The following is a 15,675-nucleotide window of genomic DNA, read 5'->3' as shown; positions in this document are numbered from 1 at the left end:
GACGCGATCCGAGGACGACATGTAGGGTTGTGGTTTCCCGCGCAGCTCATTTGTTTGAGCAAGTTCAGGCCACGTCGGATACTTACACGCTGTTACCGCAAACCTTTGTCATGATGTGAGTGAGTCGGAACATTACGAACAGGATGCTGCACTACTGTACCTGCCCAGAGTTGTTACAAGCGATGTTCCTACAGAACATTGGTGTGCACGCTGAATACTCCGATAGGTCTATGTAATCATGGCCATGTGAACAGAAGGACGCAGGCCTCGGCCCCTAGGACGACTTTTCTCATGCAGTCACTCTGGCATATTGTAATTTGTCGCATTCGCCACTATGTACGGATCGTAGCGTGCCGGGTGGCCTCGGAGGCCATTCTATGCGACCGTGCTTGTGCAGGCCGTGGTGCTTGCCCGGGGGCGTGCCGATACACGGTCAGGTGAACGTCCATCCGTGCACGGCCGCCGTTCCATATCCCATCGCGCGTTCTCGGAGACGTCCATGGCGCAAACTAACGATCCCGTGCGCATTCCCCACAGAGCCGTGCGAGAGTCCCGCATATAAGCCCTGCCTCATACTCGGGGAATGGCGACAACCACCTCCCATCCATCTCTCCCCTAAATTCCGACCTAGTACGACCATGTCCCTTCTCAACACCTCTACCGCCGCCTTGAAGCGCGGACTTGCGCCGCGTACGTATAACCGCGGCCTGAAGGTGTGTGAACTTTGAATCACATCGAGATTGACCCATCGGCTGACCTCGTTCAAGGTTCTTGCAGTTCTCTACAAGGGAGGTGAAGCAGCGAAGCAGGAGCCCCGTCTGCTGGGAACAATCGAGAACCAGGCGCGCACACACCATTGGGGTTCGGCTTGCTTCCATTGCTGACATGCTTCTATCATCAGCTTGGTATCCGCAGCTGGCTAGAGTCGCAGGGACATGAGTTTATCGTGCGCATATAACCACTTCTCACACCTGTTAAGGGTCACCAACGTCTTCACAGGTCACCGACGACAAGGAGGGCCCGAACAGCGTCTTCCAGCAGCACCTCAAAGATGCTGAGATCCTCATCACAACGCCCTTCCACCCAGGGTACCTTACCCGTGATCTCGTCGAGAAGGTACATTCTTCGCTCCATCTCAAGTCCTCCTTAGCCAACTCCGCTCTTCTTCTGCATGGCAGGCCAAGAACCTCAAGCTCTGCGTCACCGCCGGCGTCGGCTCCGACCACATCGACCTGAACGCCGCCGTCGAGAAGAAGATCCAGGTGCTCGAGGTCACGGGCTCGAACGTCGTCTCCGTCGCGGAGCACGTCGTCATGGACATCCTCCTCCTCGTCCGCAACTTCGTCCCCGCGCACGAGCAGATCACGCGCGGCGACTGGCAGGTGTCCGACGTCGCGCGCAACGCGTACGACCTCGAGGGCAAGGTCGTCGGCACGATCGGCGCGGGCCGCATCGGGTACCGCGTGCTGGAGCGCCTCGTGCCGTTCAACACCAAGGAGCTGCTGTACTACGACTACAACCCGCTCCCTGCCGGTGCGTACTTGAGTATGCCGCGCCTGTAGTCAGTCACCAATGATCTGTGCAGAGGCTGAAGCGAAGGTCGGCGCGCGCCGTGTCGAGGACCTGAAGGAGTTCGTCTCGCAGGTGCGCACCCACGCTCCATAATTTCCCGCACGCACTCACGCTAGCATGTCCCGCAGTGCGACGTCGTGACGGTGAACGCGCCCCTGCACGAAGGCACGCGCAACCTGATCAACGCCGACCTCCTGCAGCACTTCAAGAAGGGCGCCTGGCTCGTCAACACCGCGCGCGGCGCGATCTGCAACGCCGAGGACGTCGCCGCGGCGGTCAAGTCCGGCCAGCTCAACGGCTACGCGGGCGACGTGTGGAACGTGCAGCCCGCGCCGAAGGAGCACCCGTGGCGGTACATGCAGAACCCGCTCGGCGGGGGCAACGGCATGACGCCGCACTACTCGGGCACGACGCTCGACGCGCAGGCGCGGTACGCGGCGGGGACGAGGCAGATCATCGAGAACTACCTGCAGGGGAAGCCGCAGGAGCCGGCGAACGTCATTGTGGGCGTCGGTGCGTGTGGTGCTCTTCGCGTGTGCTGTCGTTTGTGCTGACCGTTTGACTCGTGGCGGACAGGCAAGTACGAGACCAAGGCGTACGGTCAGCGGTAGAGACTGTGAGGCATTGCTCGTCTTCTGGACGTGGGTCTAGATGCTGGGACGACTTTGTTGCGCTGCATATATATTCGTATCACTCGTCAACTGTACAGTATCCATGACATTGTCTGATTTTGCCCTGTTCGAAGTTACTGTATCACGGATCAGGCGTGTTGCAGGGGCGATCGAGAGAAACGATACTGTCGTGCGCGAAGCCCGTGGTAGTGCATAGTCAACATTCCCTACTGAACCCTGCGAATCAGATGTTCGGTGAAGCTTGGACTCAATCATATTTCACGCATGAGGATGGAGGCGAGCGGGCCCGAAGATGATAGCATTTTTGGGGCGAGCGACGAGTCAGAGGGAGCACGACCAGCATGTCCCTGTCGGTAGCCAGCATACAAAAGAAGCACAGAGTCCGCGAGCTCAAAGTCCAAAAAAACAATCCCATGTCCGATCCCATTCTAAAGACCCCTACAGCGCCATCCCTGATCGCGTTCGCGGCCGCGTTCCGAATCTTCTCGCCCGTCTTCGTCACGTCTCGTATCCGTCGTCCGATCCATGTCGGCACCGGAAATTCTGCGACATACCAAGAGACGGGGGAAGGCATATACGCGGCCCCCATGCTCACGCCGGGCGTCCCCGACGAGAGTCCAGTAGCCGTCCCCCGTCTCTAAGTCCGCCTCCTGAGAGAGGAGGCGAACTTTCCCAGCCCGAGGCGGACCGCCGCCGCCCCAAGGTAAGACCGTGAGCGGGCTTGCAGTCTCTTGAGGCCCTTCGCAGACGAGTCCGCAGCGGAGGAGCCGGGAGCCACCCGGCTCGACTCCCTGCGCTCACCTGCGCTCGCCCGCCTCCTCGTCACCAACGCAGCGTTTGGGTCCGCCTCGACCAATTCCCAGGAGGACGCCGACTGTGATGGGTGGACCGCCCTACCAAGACGGTCCTCCGCCATGCTGCAGCTTCCCCCGGAGAAGTCCTCGACGAAGATCGACTTGATGTCGAGAGGAGCTTCGGCACTGGCGCTCCCACTCTCGACACCGTTGCGACCTTCGTCGGAAACGTCGTCTTCGACTGCCATAGTCACGTCCTCGCATTGGTCGGCCTCGTCCTCGCATCGGTCGGCCTCGTCCCCGTCCTCGTCCTCGTCCTTCGCGCTCCGCTCGGGGAGAGTCCTGTGAAACAAAGACACCGGCTCCAGGTAAGCGCCACCCCCTGCATGCCAATCCTCTTCCGAGAACCAGCACACAGAGGCAGACCCAGAACCAGCGCCCTGAAAGGCTGCGGAGACAGATCGAAGAGCGTCCTCATCGCCGCTCGACGCAGCCTCCGAACGCGGGGAGAGTACAGCTTCGGGCAGAGGTTCCGGTGAGCCGCCGAACCCGCCTTCCCCGTCTACCAGAGCGCTCAATCCCCATTCACCATAGTCGTACTTGTCCGTGTCCGGGAGACCCCACTCGCCCGCGGTGGGAGTGTACTCGGCCTCCTCCCAAGATCGCACCTGGCGGTCGAGGTCGAGGAGGCGGAATTGCGAGGTCGCTGAGACTGAGTGACCGCCCTCTTCAGGTAGGCTTCCCAACGCCCCCGCGGAGGGGGAAAGGGAGACCGAGGCAAAGGGGTAGCCGCCAGAGGGAAAAGGGAGAGGTGGGTGGAACATTTTTTGCAGCGTTGCTCTCGAGAAGTGGCCTTGGTCGTCGGTTTCGTGCATGTACCGTTCAATGAAGCTAGACATATTGGCTAGAGCAGATGGACAGAACAAGTGTTACCGCGCAGCAGTATGGGACAAGTAGGAAGGTGTGTGGTGGGGGGAAGCGAGCAAGTCCGAGGGTTCATAAAGGCGAACGTCGAGGATGTTACGGTCGAGACTGGATGCTCGCCTCGCGTCGTCATAGGATAACCACGCCCCGTGGCTGGCAAACATGTACGACATGTGATTTTTGGTACACTGAAAATGTTATGGGAGGGCTCAGCGATAACCTGAATGTAAGCAATATACCTGGTCATCCTTAGCCGAGCAGCCTGCATCGAAGTCTGAAGCCTGAGGAGACCTAACGTATCGCCGCCACGACTCGGATGACTAGTCATTTTGTTTCACATAGTGTATTGGACATGACCGTATGGCGTGCAGATATGTGTCGTTTTCGCTTGAGTGCGGATGCCAGGGCCTGCGAGTCCAACGGTCAGAGCAAAGGGGATTTGGCGCGTTTGGGTTTCCTTACCCGGCGGTCGCTGCCGAGCGCTGACACTGCTCTCCGACTTCCACAACATTCGCTCTTCGGACGGCCCTCAAATCTGTCGCAGGGCATGTTCAAGGCCGTAACGTGCACCTTGAAGGCCTGAATGTGGTGATGTTTCGCTACTCTGAATGCGTAGACGTTAGAATACGAAGCCCTCGCGCGACTTGCACTTCCGGCATCCATAATACTAGCATCGGATGCTCAGTACTAGTCGTCCAGCTCTAATTCGAGATAAGTTGACTTAGTCCTGTCAAAAAATCTCGTCTACAGGCGACATGAATCTCGCCGGTTAGCCGTCTCAAACGAGACTAGCGAGGTCAGCCTCCTCGAACTCCAGAACTCGCCGATGAGCTGACCGCTCCCCACCTAACCTGACTTGTACCTTATTACCTCAGTCCTGCTGTGCAGTACTCACATCTTGTGCCCACCCTGCTGCTTGCGACTATGTCTTCCTACACCGCTATCGCTCTCTACACCTTCAAGACCCCTGGAGGGCGACACTTCGGGCGTTCAGAGCGGAGGAAGAACAAGGTCGTGGCTGAGTACAGGGCGTGGTCCGTCAAACAGGCTTTCGCTAACCTTCCTAGGTCTACCAACGCAATGGCTGCATCGAGCACGACGAAGAAGCAGACGACTGACTCGCCGGTCGTCGTCGTCGACGATACGGCGAATTTACAGGTGTGCGACTCGATGGTCGTGGACGAGGAGGCGCGGTGTGTGGTGCAGGGGCACGGGGACGCCTGTGCTTCTCCCACCGAGCCGGTCCTCCTCGTCGAGGGGAGCCGCAGCGGGTGCGAGAGTGGGAGTCAGAGTGCCGAGACTCCTCTCGTCGCCGAGTCGGCTACCCTCTTGGATCGCTCCGGGGCGCAGGAGGTAAGGACGACGCCGACGACGGACAAGGTGAAGATCCAGAGGAACACAACATCGGAACGAAGGATTACGAGGAGCATGGGCCAAGCCGAGCAAGACCTGGTGGACGAGCAGGAAGTGGAGCGAATGCTCCTTCTCGAGGACGCGGTCGACGACGAAGGCGGGAACGAGACACAAGCCCTTTTGACGCACACGGAGAGGACCGACGAGAAGACGGAGTCGACTGTGCAAATCGAGAGGAGCATGGACCTAGCGTCCTGCCTCTACGCACAGGTGGACGAACAACAAACGATGATTGCGAAGATGTGGGAGATGCAAATTGAGGTGGCGACCCTAGCAGTGAAGGCGGAGCGTCTGCGGCTGGTTTAAGCATCGACGGCGTGAGGTGCTTAGATCCGGCTTTCCTTTCCCTGTCTCTGGTCTTGTTCGGGTCTGCGCGCTGGTGGCTACGGCAAACTACCTGGACTCGACACGTTGGCTGTTTTGTATGGTTTCATGGTGGCTCCGTGATTGTCTTGGCCGGCTTCGTAGGCGGGTGGCTACTGCTTACGGTGTCGTCTGGGCATCTCGGTGACATTGCGCTACAGCTTATTGAACCGCGCCAATCTTCGGGCTGACATCGTCTTAGCGTGAGCATCCCCTGCCGTGAAATAGACTAAGCCCAGATTGTCTTGATCCCTATGTCAGAGGCCAGTGTATCAGAGCGATGTGGTCTCTTAGCGCTACACTCCATCTCTACGAACCTCTACCTCGTCCCTATCATTTCTCTCTCGGTGTCCTTGTTATAGAACTCTCGTTCGTTGAGAAAGCTTCGCCCTTCTCGTCGGTCGACCCGTCGTAATGAAATTAGCTGTCATGAGGCTCAATCGTCCTCGCCGCGTAAACGTTGTCATCAGCCGGGCCGGCAGGGCATTCTCGATTTGGTGCTCTTTCCACATATGGAAGGAAGACTGGGAAAGAGCCCGGTAAACACCGATGAACCTTCAGGGCGTCGAGGGCGTCGTTGAGCGAGACGTTGGAAACGTTTTTGCACTCGTACATCCACCTGGACGACTTTCTAGGAGCTGATGCACGAGTTACCCATTGATTCCCTTGTCTCGCTAGCGTCCTTTCAACAACTTCCCTAATTTCATGTGGACTTGCTTCACTCAACATACAGTCCCGATGGTGCGTCAGTGTCGAATTCTCCAGGAGGAGAGAAATGTGGTATGGTGGGCAGGAGGAGGCGGTGAGGCGAAGCACTCCTGGTGATAAGCGTCCGATTCTGGGAGGGATGGGGGGGTTACCATATGCGCTGCACAGTGTGTGGCGTTGTCCCATGAAACACCTAAGGTGAGTTTCTTCCGAGTCTACGATGGCATTGTCGAAGACATCTCGTCGCAGCTGGACAAGCACAGAGCCGTGGAATATGGTCTCGTCGTAGATTGTGATCCGACACCGCCACTGAAGGTAAACAACCGCAAATATGCATTGTGTGGGCGTCTAACGCGCTTAGAGACTCACGTCCATCTCGTCCTCACCCTCTCCGCCTACTCCAACGGAACTGAGGCCATCTGGACTGCCGTCGCATGAGAGGATCCGCCAACTGAGGAGGAGGAAGATCTGGCTGTGGTGGAAGTTGTGAACACAACTCCGAACACGGTAATCTTCCATGAACGAGCCCTTCAACTTTCAGGGCGAGAACTTCGTCTTCCCTCCCCAATTTATCCCCCCGTCTGTGCCAGAACAGCAGTACTCTCAGGACTACTTGAATCACTCCTTGTTTTATCAGCCTCAGCAGCTCGGTGATCCCTTGGTCGACCCCGCGCTCGTGGAGCTTGCACCTCACTCGCCACCCCCGCTCCCCTCGCACATTGTATCTTCACCATCCAACAATCTACGTATCAAGATACCAGCTATGGCCCCTACTACTCGTGGTGCGTCGCGCCAGCAACCTAGCAGTCCCCTTGCCTCCGGCTCCGAGTACCACGAAAGCAATGCGTCCATGGATGTTGAGGAGAACCCGCAACCGGAGGACGAAGACGAGGAGGAACCGGTTGAGTACGGCGTGTCCTCTCGCGGCAGACGTATCGCAAAGAAATCGTATCAAGAGTCTGCCAGCGAGGACGATCCCCTCGACTCAATATCCCCGAAGGGGAAGAGCAAGGAAGCCCCACCGGCGAACGAGGGCGAGGAATCAGACGGGCCCCAATCACGCTACGCCCTTCGTCGCACTCGTAACCGCCCCCAGATGAATGGTTTCATTGTCAGTGACGAGGAGGATGGGGAGGCGAAGGTTGGCCGATACCCTACGCGTAACAGAACGAGAAACGGCGCAAATGGTCGACCAAGCGGCGGTGGTCGTCTTACGCGACGATCGAACGGACGTTCGCAAACTCAAGCCTCCTCTTCACGCCCGACTCGCAATCGTTTGTCCACCCGCCGCACCCGCTCCAGTACTCGAAACAACGAAGATGACGAGGATGGTTACGTTGATGAGCCCTCCTCTGGCTCGGCTGATGGCGAGGGCTCTATCGATGAGGCACCTGTCACCTCCCCAGAACCCGAAGCAGATGCAGACGCCGATGGGGAGGCCGATGTCGACGGTGAAGGCGACGCAGGACCAGAACAGGACGGCAAACCGTATTCCCTTCGTCAACGGGCGAAGATCAACTACGCCATCCCACCGCCTCTCGAGGAGATGCTCCCCCCTCCGAAACCCCGGTCGGGCGGCTATAAGTCCCACGGTCGTCATCCTAACCGTCCAAAGCCCCCTGGCTGGAGCGCGACGGGCGCGGAGTTGAGCAAATGGATGGGTGGCGGGGGAGATGATTCTGTAAGTATACATTTCTGGGTTGAAGCATAGTGTTATCCCTCATCACTTCTCAGGACTCTGACTACGCCACTCGCACGCCTCGCAAACCGTTTGGTGGCATCTCAGGGGCTGGAGGTAGTGGTGGCATCTTTGCTGGGGGCGCAGGTGCTGCTGGAGGCTTCCTGCCTGGCGATCTTGCCGCAGCTGCGGGTACCCCGTCCAACCTCGGCAAAGTGGGAGACTCCGGTAAGATCTACCTGAATTTATTTCGCACCCAGTGCTTGAGACTCGAGTACAGCTCTCGCCGATGCCGACCCCCTCGGCGTGAACCAGAACGTGACGTTCGACGAAGTCGGTGGTCTCGATGACCGTGAGTTTTACTTCGCGTCCACGTCTTACTCCTTTGTTTATCGCGTATCCTCAAGACATCAACTCGCTGAAGGAGATGACACTCCTCCCTCTACTATATCCTGAAGTCTTCCAGCGATTCAATCTTACCCCACCACGCGGTGTTCTTTTCCATGGTCCGCCGGGTACGGGTAAGACTTTGCTGGCGCGTGCACTGGCAGCTAGCTGTCGATCGAATGGGAAGGGTATATGTGAGTCTTTGTTCATGTCGTGTTCTCGACTGTTGCCTCACGCCCGCGTTATATGTAAGCTTTCTTCATGCGTAAGGGAGCGGACTGCTTGTCTAAATGGGTCGGCGAGGCCGAGCGCCAGCTTCGGCTACTCTTCGAGGAGGCTCGCAATCAGCAACCAAGCATCATCTTTTTCGACGAGATCGACGGTCTCGCGCCTGTGCGTTCGTCAAAGCAGGACCAGATCCATGCCTCCATCGTGTCGACTCTCCTGGCACTTATGGACGGCATGGACGGTCGCGGCCAGGTAGTCGTCATTGGCGCCACCAACCGTCCAGACGCTGTCGATCCAGCGTTGCGGCGTCCAGGTCGCTTCGACAGGGAGTTTTACTTTCCGCTTCCTAACCTGGAGGCGCGGGAGAAGATCCTGAGTGTCATGACGAAGAAATGGGCTGGTTGGGACGGTGAGAAAGGCGCTGAGAACGCGAAGGGATTGGCTAAGCTCACGAAGGGTTATGGCGGCGCCGACCTCAGGGTTCGTCCTCATGTCTAGTACGTGCGATGTGTGACGTTGACGTTGAAGATGGCAGGCACTATGTACGGAAGCTGCACTGAACGCCGTGCAGCGTCGGTATCCCCAAATCTACAAGTCGAACGATCGACTGTTGCTCAAGCCCGAGACTATCGAAGTCGAGCTCCGTGATTTTATGATCTCGGTCAAGAGTGGGTACCTGACGATCCCGCGAAGCTGTGCTATGACGTTTACGCGACCGATTTCTAGAACTCATACCCTCCTCGGCGCGTTCAGTGTCCTCGGCCACGTCCCCGCTTCCTACACAACTCGTTCCGCTCCTGCAAGAGCCGCTGGACAAGATTAAGGAGGTCATCGGCAAGGTCTTGCCTGTGAGCAAGAAGCGCACCGCGCTGGAGGAGGCAGAGTGGGAGGACGTCGGTGGCTCAGAAGGCGCGCTTGAGCGGGAACTCATGATGCAGTCTATGGAGACGCTGCGCATATACCGCCCGAGGGTGGTCTTACACGGTCCAGCCGGCATGGGACAGAGCTACGTTGCTGCTGCTGCGCTGCATCATTTGGAAGGGTACCACATCCAGAGTCTCGATCTTGGATCACTGTTGTCTGACTCGACTCGGGTATGTCGCATTCAGTCTCTTCAGCATAACAACACAACTGATGTTCCTTGCTAGACTCCCGAGGCTGCTATCGTTCAGCTTTTCGTAGAGGCCAAGCGTCACCAGCCATCAGTGGTGTATATCCCATCTTTGATTGGATGGTGTGCCGCCGTCACGGAGACCGCGCGGACTACTGTACGCGCCATGCTCGATACTCTCTCGCCAACAGATCCCGTGCTTCTTCTCGCGGTAGTAGATGGCGCCTTCTTGCAACTGCCCCGCGACGTGCGGCAATGGTTTGGTCCCATCCGCGAGAACCGCGTTGCCCTTGTCGCGCCTAGTACAACGCAGAGGGATGCGTTCTTCGAAGGGCTGTTGAAGGATGTACGGCGACCGCCTATCGATTTCCCAGATGGGATGAAGCGGAAGAAGCGGGTGCTTGAAGAGCTGCCTATCGCGCCTCCTCTGGAGCCTCGGCAGCCGTCAGCGGCGGAGCTCGCATTGCAGCAGGACAACGACCAACGTATCATCACGTTGCTCAAGTACCGGCTTGGACCCATCCTGAGCGAGCTGAAGAGGAAGTTCAAGCGCTTCACTAAGCGTGCGGCAGTACGTATGCGCTTCTCGGATTATCGACCGTTGTTAACGAAAAGATGTAGGAGGAGTACAACTACGATTTTAGCGCGCCTAGGCCTCCGCCTCAAGTTCAGGTAGTCGCACAATCCGTCGAAGTGCACACCGAGCCGAACGGCGTCATGGAGATCGTCGATGGGCAGGCTGAGCAGCAAGTTGTAGAGGTTGCCGTTGTCAACCAGGTCCAGGAGCAGCTAGTACAAGAGCCACCTCTCTTTGACATGGATCTCGAGCGGATGAACGTTGAACTATACAAGGGCCGCTACCTGACACCAGACGACTTCCTTGACGACATTCGTAAAATTGTTCACAACGCGAGCGTCAGGATCAACGAGGACCCAGAGCGGCTATTCAGGGCGCAGGCGATGCTCACCGCGGCCGAGGTCAGCTGTCAAGACTTCGACCCGCAGTTCAGACTCGATTGCCAGCGCATGGCTGCCCGTGAGCGCCAGAGGCGGGATGAGTTCAGGAAGACCAAGCAGCAAGAAAAGGCCGCCGAGCAGCCCGTGCAGAATGGGGAGTACGCTCCCGGCACTCGGCGCAGTGCCCGCCATACTGGTCAGGAGCCCGAGATCGCGATCACAGACCCGGTGCAGCTGGAGCGCAAGCTCAAGAGACAACGGTCGAACGGGGTTGAGGCAACTCCTTCTGAGGATGAGATTGGCGAGCATGTTGCAAAGAAGTCCCGGACCGATGGCGAGGATGCGGGTCCTTCTGGCGAGCCACAGTCCCCGACTACGGGTGGTCGCTCGTTGAGTGTGCGTTTCGCGGATGAGGTTGCGCCCGGGATACAATCGGCATCTGGCAACGAAGGTACCACGGCCACCTCCGAGCCCAATGCAGATGACACACAGGAGGCTCCTCGTCGATCCGGCTTCGACCCCGCACTTCTCAACCCTTTATCTCCCACAGACGCCCGTGCCGGTATACCTACCGATCCTCCCGATAATCCGTTCACCGCGACGCCCTCCACCTCTGCAGCTGTCCTTCCTCAGACGCAGGTAGTTCCACAGCCCAACGGTACCAGCAGTAACGCGAACGGGCTGCCAGCCGATGCCAGCATCATCCTAGACGGCGAAGGCGACCATCCAATGGAAGGCACTCAGCCCGCAGAAGCGCTCGAGGCAGAGCCTCAGCTTGAGGTGCCGATGGAGGTTGAGAGGTCCCCGACGCCTCTTCCCGACTTCCATATCGATGAAGACTCGTTCACAGAGCTCAAAACTTACCTGCGTGACGCCACGGGATCGCTCAACATCGAGCAGCTTGAGCAGCTACGTGCAACGTGTCTCGGCTTAGTCTGGCGGCATCGACAGGATTGGGATCGGACTATCCTCTTACGAGAGCTGAAGGAGGAGGCGCAGGAGTTCATTCAAGAGGTATCGTTGGATGATGTAGACGCGGCAACTCCCTGAGTTTGTCTCGCGTGAGGTTTGGCTTGTTTCGGACGACTTGCAATATGCTTCATGGTTTCTCGTGAATGGTCTGACATCGTCTCGCCCTGTAGATTATTACTGTCACTAGTATTGCTCATGTATCCCCCAGCGCCATCTCTACCTAAATGCATCATGAAGTGTCATCATATGCGCGAACTGGACGGACCGACTTCCTTCAGGCCGAAATTTAAGGAATTCGCACCACCGAGCACCGTAGGCGTGTCCAAGGTTGCATACATCATCATTTGCCAACCTTGCGAACGAGTATGTACTCCCCTCATGGCCATGCATGATAGTTGCCGAAGCCCGTATTACTGCACTACGTGTTGTCAAGGCTGACTCTTCTACGACGCGCCATCGTCGGGCGAGACGAAAGTTGCAGGGAGGTGTTGGCCGACCGCTTACATGTCTCCGAGCGCGCCGACGTCAGGAACGGGATAGTCGGGTGGCCCGCCTCGACCACTGCGAACCCCCAGCATCCGAGGTTTCTATGAAGTCGAGTCGTTGCCTGCAACGAAATGGTATCTCTTTGGTACTTCTGCATACAGCCTGGTCCTGGTAAGCTTGCCGAGCTGTTGGAGATGTCCCACAAAACGCCTATATTACAGACTGTACACTTCGATGTATAACCCATGGTTAATCCGACTTCCTTACGCGTCTACATCAACGAATGTGCAGTCCTCCCACTCCAGCACACGCCCTCTATCCGTCACGCCTTGTACGTAGAACCGCGCAGCCTTCGCACCAGTCAAATGTCCGGGTAAACAAACCGGGTCGACAAAGAACCTGTTTTCCCTCCCGTCGAGACCCGTCGTGCCAACGAACGCCGCAGTTTCCGGAGCGTACGCCTCGCCCTCCTTAGGCTGGCCCTGCACATACACGTTGAAGTAAGCAAACCCAGGCGTGAGGTGATCCAGCATCCACGCAGCCTCCGTATCTTCGGGTGAGGTTAGCCTGATTGCGGGGACTAGTCCGAGAGAGACTCCTGTCCCCCACGTGATGACGCCCGCAAATGGCACCGCAGCGCTGTCCTTGGGCTTCTCAGACGCAAAGTCAGCCCAGATGACTTTGGGGCTGAGTGGGGTGTGCTGAGCGGAGGGCGGATTGGCGTAGACACTGAGTGCACCGACGGCAACGGAGAAGTCGACCGGCTGGGATGGGGCTTCGCACGTGAACCCGATGACAAGGCCTGCAGCGGATAGAACGTCGGTACCGCCTCCGTATTCGAGTGGAAGAGAGAAGTCGATGAGGAGTTCTGTCCAGCCACCGGGAAGGGGAGCGTTGGATGTCGCGGGCACGAAGGTCACGTCGAATTCGGCGCTGGGCCCAGGCGCGAGGGACTTGATGGATGCCCCGATGTCGGTGTCAACTGGTCCTGAGACTTTGTACATGATCGACATGCGGTAGGACTTCCGGGGAGTGATGGCTAGGGACTGAATCGGGAGCCAGACGCAACGGAAGAAGGCATCTTCGGCGTCGGAGCCCGGGGCGGAGAAGGAGATGAGGAGCGAGCTCCCGCCCAGCCAGGCATCGTCCATCGAGATGTCGGACGTCGCAGCTGGTACTGGCTCGTCACGGTCCCCGTTCTCCCATGCAAGCGTCGGCCTAGGGAAGACAAGGTCGCCAATGGACGTACATTTGTCAACGTCCGTCCACCCCGTTTCACTCACGAACACCTTCGTCCCTCTCACAAACCACGCCCATCCGACCCCGGGCGAGAAAGTGGTGAAGAATGGCAGGACCGCAGGGTTCGGTGGAGGCAACCTCGGGAAGAAGTCCGCGATCGGCCTGAAGGGCCCATGCTCACACGGCGGCTCGCCCTCCTTCCGCCCGTACGGCGGCACCTCGACGTGCTCAGCCTTGTTTGGGGGCCCGAGCCACAGCTTGCGCTCGTACGCCCACCAGGTCTTCCAGGACCACCCTGGCTTGTCCTGCTCGCTCTCCCAGGTCCACGCCTGACCAAAGAGGGCGACGCTGAGCCCCAGGAACTCGGGGTCGATGTGCGAGATCGCTTTGTATGAGCCGAAGCCGCCACCGCCGTGGGAGCCGCGGCCCCAGACGTCGACGCCGATGTAGAGGTCTGAGAGGTGCTTTGGGCGGGGGAGGGTGGATTGATCGAGAGAGAGGAGGTATCGGGCTGACATTGATGGGTAGGTGTTAGGCCACTAGACATCACGATCGATTAGTAGGAGCTTGAAACAGGGCGACAGCAGTAGTGCGCACTGTGTAGTTGGAGAAGAAGGAAGTCGAAGGGAGGAAGAAGGGAAGGTTGACACTGTTCAGCCTGTCTTGCCAACGCAGTTGACCGTTCACAATGACGCTGTCATACCTGAGACGCAGTTAGCTAGTAACACACATTCATCGGCAACAAACAAAGTCACCACATCGCTTCTGCATGCGAGCCAACCTTCCGCTTAAGCTCCTGTTCCAGGAGAGCAATCCACAAGGTCAGAGCCCGAGTCTGTTCGACCCCGCCGCGCAACGGAGCCTCGAAGTTCAAGAGATAGCCATCAAAACCTCGCTGGTAGGCGATCTCAGCGAGAAGCCGAGCATAGTGAGGAGACACTGGAATTGTGGCATATGCGTTCGATCTGGCAGGCCCTGTTCGCGATATTGGAAGGCTGCCGACGAGCAGTCGCAAACAGTCGGGTTCAGACTCGGCGTGTTCGAATATTCTAGCCGTGGATCAGTAGGCATGACAGCGCAAGGCACAAAGTACGCACAGGGTGCCGAGCATCTTCACACCATGACGATGAGCAGCTGTAGACCATCCCGGAGGGGGGTTTGTCACTCTATGGTGAGAGAAGCTAAGATAGTCGTTCAGCGTGTTGGCTCTTGCAACTGGGAAGCTGATGTACTAGATGAAGGTGTCACAATATGGCCAAAAGTTGAATGTATATGTAGATGCTGCTGGCGACTCGGTGTAGCCTCCCTGAGTGGTTCGAGACGATGAGTGACAATTAGCTGGGCGAGTCTGGAAGCCGAACCTTGTAATCGTGGCAAACCTAGTAAGTGAGATCGGTCTCAGTGAGAACCCTCGTTTGGCATGCTTGAATGCACTTACCAGCAACTTGCCTCTTGTCACCCGATTCGACACGCCCTCAACATCGCTTCGAGGAGTGAAAGGCAGCACGCCGTAGTGCTTGTGGATGGCGGAGCTTGGACTAGCGGCCCATTGATCGAGATCTGCGAGAGATCGGAAGAATGGCGCGTCGTCCGAAACAAACGGAGAGTGGTTTGCTCCTCTGATTGGCATTCTATCTACTCCCTAATTCGTAGGAACCGGAGGATCCGGAGGCGCCAGCAAGGGGAACAAAGGGTTAGGCACAGGATATCAGTACTGCTGTCCTGTCCTAGGATTCCGGGCGCTCGCGGGCCGGCTAGCCACGCGCAGTTCAAAATATCGAGACTGTTGAGTCCGGCGAGTCTGCCGGAGTCTGGCGGACTCCGGGGATCACATGACGTTCTCGGGAAGCACCCTTGGCGCCCAGACACCTAGACCTGTGCCATCACTCCATCTCGGTAATTTACGTCTCGCCCCCCGCTATTGGCTGTCCATACATATTATATCATATCGCATAGCGTAGAAGTCTATTCTTATGATATCTTCGATTTCCATGCATGGTTACCTGAAGGTCGCTCCCGCAAGTCTGGGGTATTGAGGTTTTCGCGACGCAGCTGATTCATTGACACCACCTTGCATGAGGACAAATCGTAGTGAGAAGACGATGTTCGTAGAGGCCCTCATCGGAGAGCTATAGAGCGCTATCACCCACCAGAGGGAAGATCACCTGACACCCTGCCGCAAAGATTAGGCTACTTCACGCAGTATCATGT

General features: G+C 57.6%; 5 protein-coding genes across 5 annotated transcripts; 3 read left to right on the top strand and 2 right to left on the bottom strand.

The window, feature by feature from the left end:
• Positions 1 to 599: 599 nt before the first annotated feature.
• Positions 600 to 2,491, top strand: DICSQDRAFT_88541 (NAD-dependent formate dehydrogenase). Its single transcript, XM_007367206.1, has 8 exons — positions 600 to 713; positions 768 to 842; positions 902 to 946; positions 1,000 to 1,116; positions 1,179 to 1,533; positions 1,586 to 1,644; positions 1,701 to 2,085; positions 2,149 to 2,491. Exons 1-8 carry the CDS (start codon positions 639 to 641, stop codon positions 2,181 to 2,183), a joined length of 1,146 nt encoding a protein of 381 aa, XP_007367268.1. The 5' UTR covers positions 600 to 638; the 3' UTR covers positions 2,184 to 2,491.
• Positions 2,492 to 2,661: 170 nt separating this feature from the next.
• DICSQDRAFT_181612 (uncharacterized protein) lies at positions 2,662 to 3,956 on the bottom strand. The gene has a single exon (XM_007367205.1). The coding sequence runs from the start codon at positions 3,895 to 3,897 to the stop codon at positions 2,842 to 2,844; it is 1,056 nt and encodes a 351-aa protein (XP_007367267.1). The 5' UTR covers positions 3,898 to 3,956; the 3' UTR covers positions 2,662 to 2,841.
• An 890-nt stretch (positions 3,957 to 4,846) lies between these two features.
• On the top strand, positions 4,847 to 5,641 carry DICSQDRAFT_127964 (uncharacterized protein; the record flags this gene model as incomplete). The annotated part of the gene is made up of 1 exon (XM_007367204.1): positions 4,847 to 5,641. The coding sequence occupies one exon, from the start codon at positions 4,847 to 4,849 to the stop codon at positions 5,639 to 5,641; it is 795 nt and encodes a 264-aa protein (XP_007367266.1).
• A 1,528-nt stretch (positions 5,642 to 7,169) lies between these two features.
• Positions 7,170 to 11,817, top strand: DICSQDRAFT_63851 (AAA-domain-containing protein; the record flags this gene model as incomplete). Its single annotated transcript, XM_007367203.1, has 9 exons — positions 7,170 to 8,087; positions 8,141 to 8,312; positions 8,365 to 8,436; positions 8,492 to 8,665; positions 8,725 to 9,179; positions 9,235 to 9,367; positions 9,426 to 9,793; positions 9,848 to 10,381; positions 10,432 to 11,817. The coding sequence occupies 9 exons, from the start codon at positions 7,170 to 7,172 to the stop codon at positions 11,815 to 11,817; spliced, it is 4,212 nt and encodes a 1,403-aa protein (XP_007367265.1).
• A 628-nt stretch (positions 11,818 to 12,445) lies between these two features.
• Positions 12,446 to 14,761, bottom strand: DICSQDRAFT_156003 (uncharacterized protein). The gene is made up of 4 exons (XM_007367202.1): positions 14,562 to 14,761; positions 14,220 to 14,513; positions 14,062 to 14,167; positions 12,446 to 14,003 (listed from the first exon to the last, which is right to left on the bottom strand). The coding sequence occupies exons 1-4, from the start codon at positions 14,573 to 14,575 to the stop codon at positions 12,489 to 12,491; spliced, it is 1,929 nt and encodes a 642-aa protein (XP_007367264.1). The 5' UTR covers positions 14,576 to 14,761; the 3' UTR covers positions 12,446 to 12,488.
• Between the last annotated feature and the right edge of the window lie 914 nt (positions 14,762 to 15,675).

The sequence above is a fragment of the Dichomitus squalens genome (genome assembly GCF_000275845.1).
Source record: "Dichomitus squalens LYAD-421 SS1 unplaced genomic scaffold DICSQscaffold_23, whole genome shotgun sequence".
NCBI classification, from domain to species: domain Eukaryota; kingdom Fungi; phylum Basidiomycota; class Agaricomycetes; order Polyporales; family Polyporaceae; genus Dichomitus; species Dichomitus squalens.
This window is presented reverse-complemented; position numbering and strand designations above follow the sequence as displayed.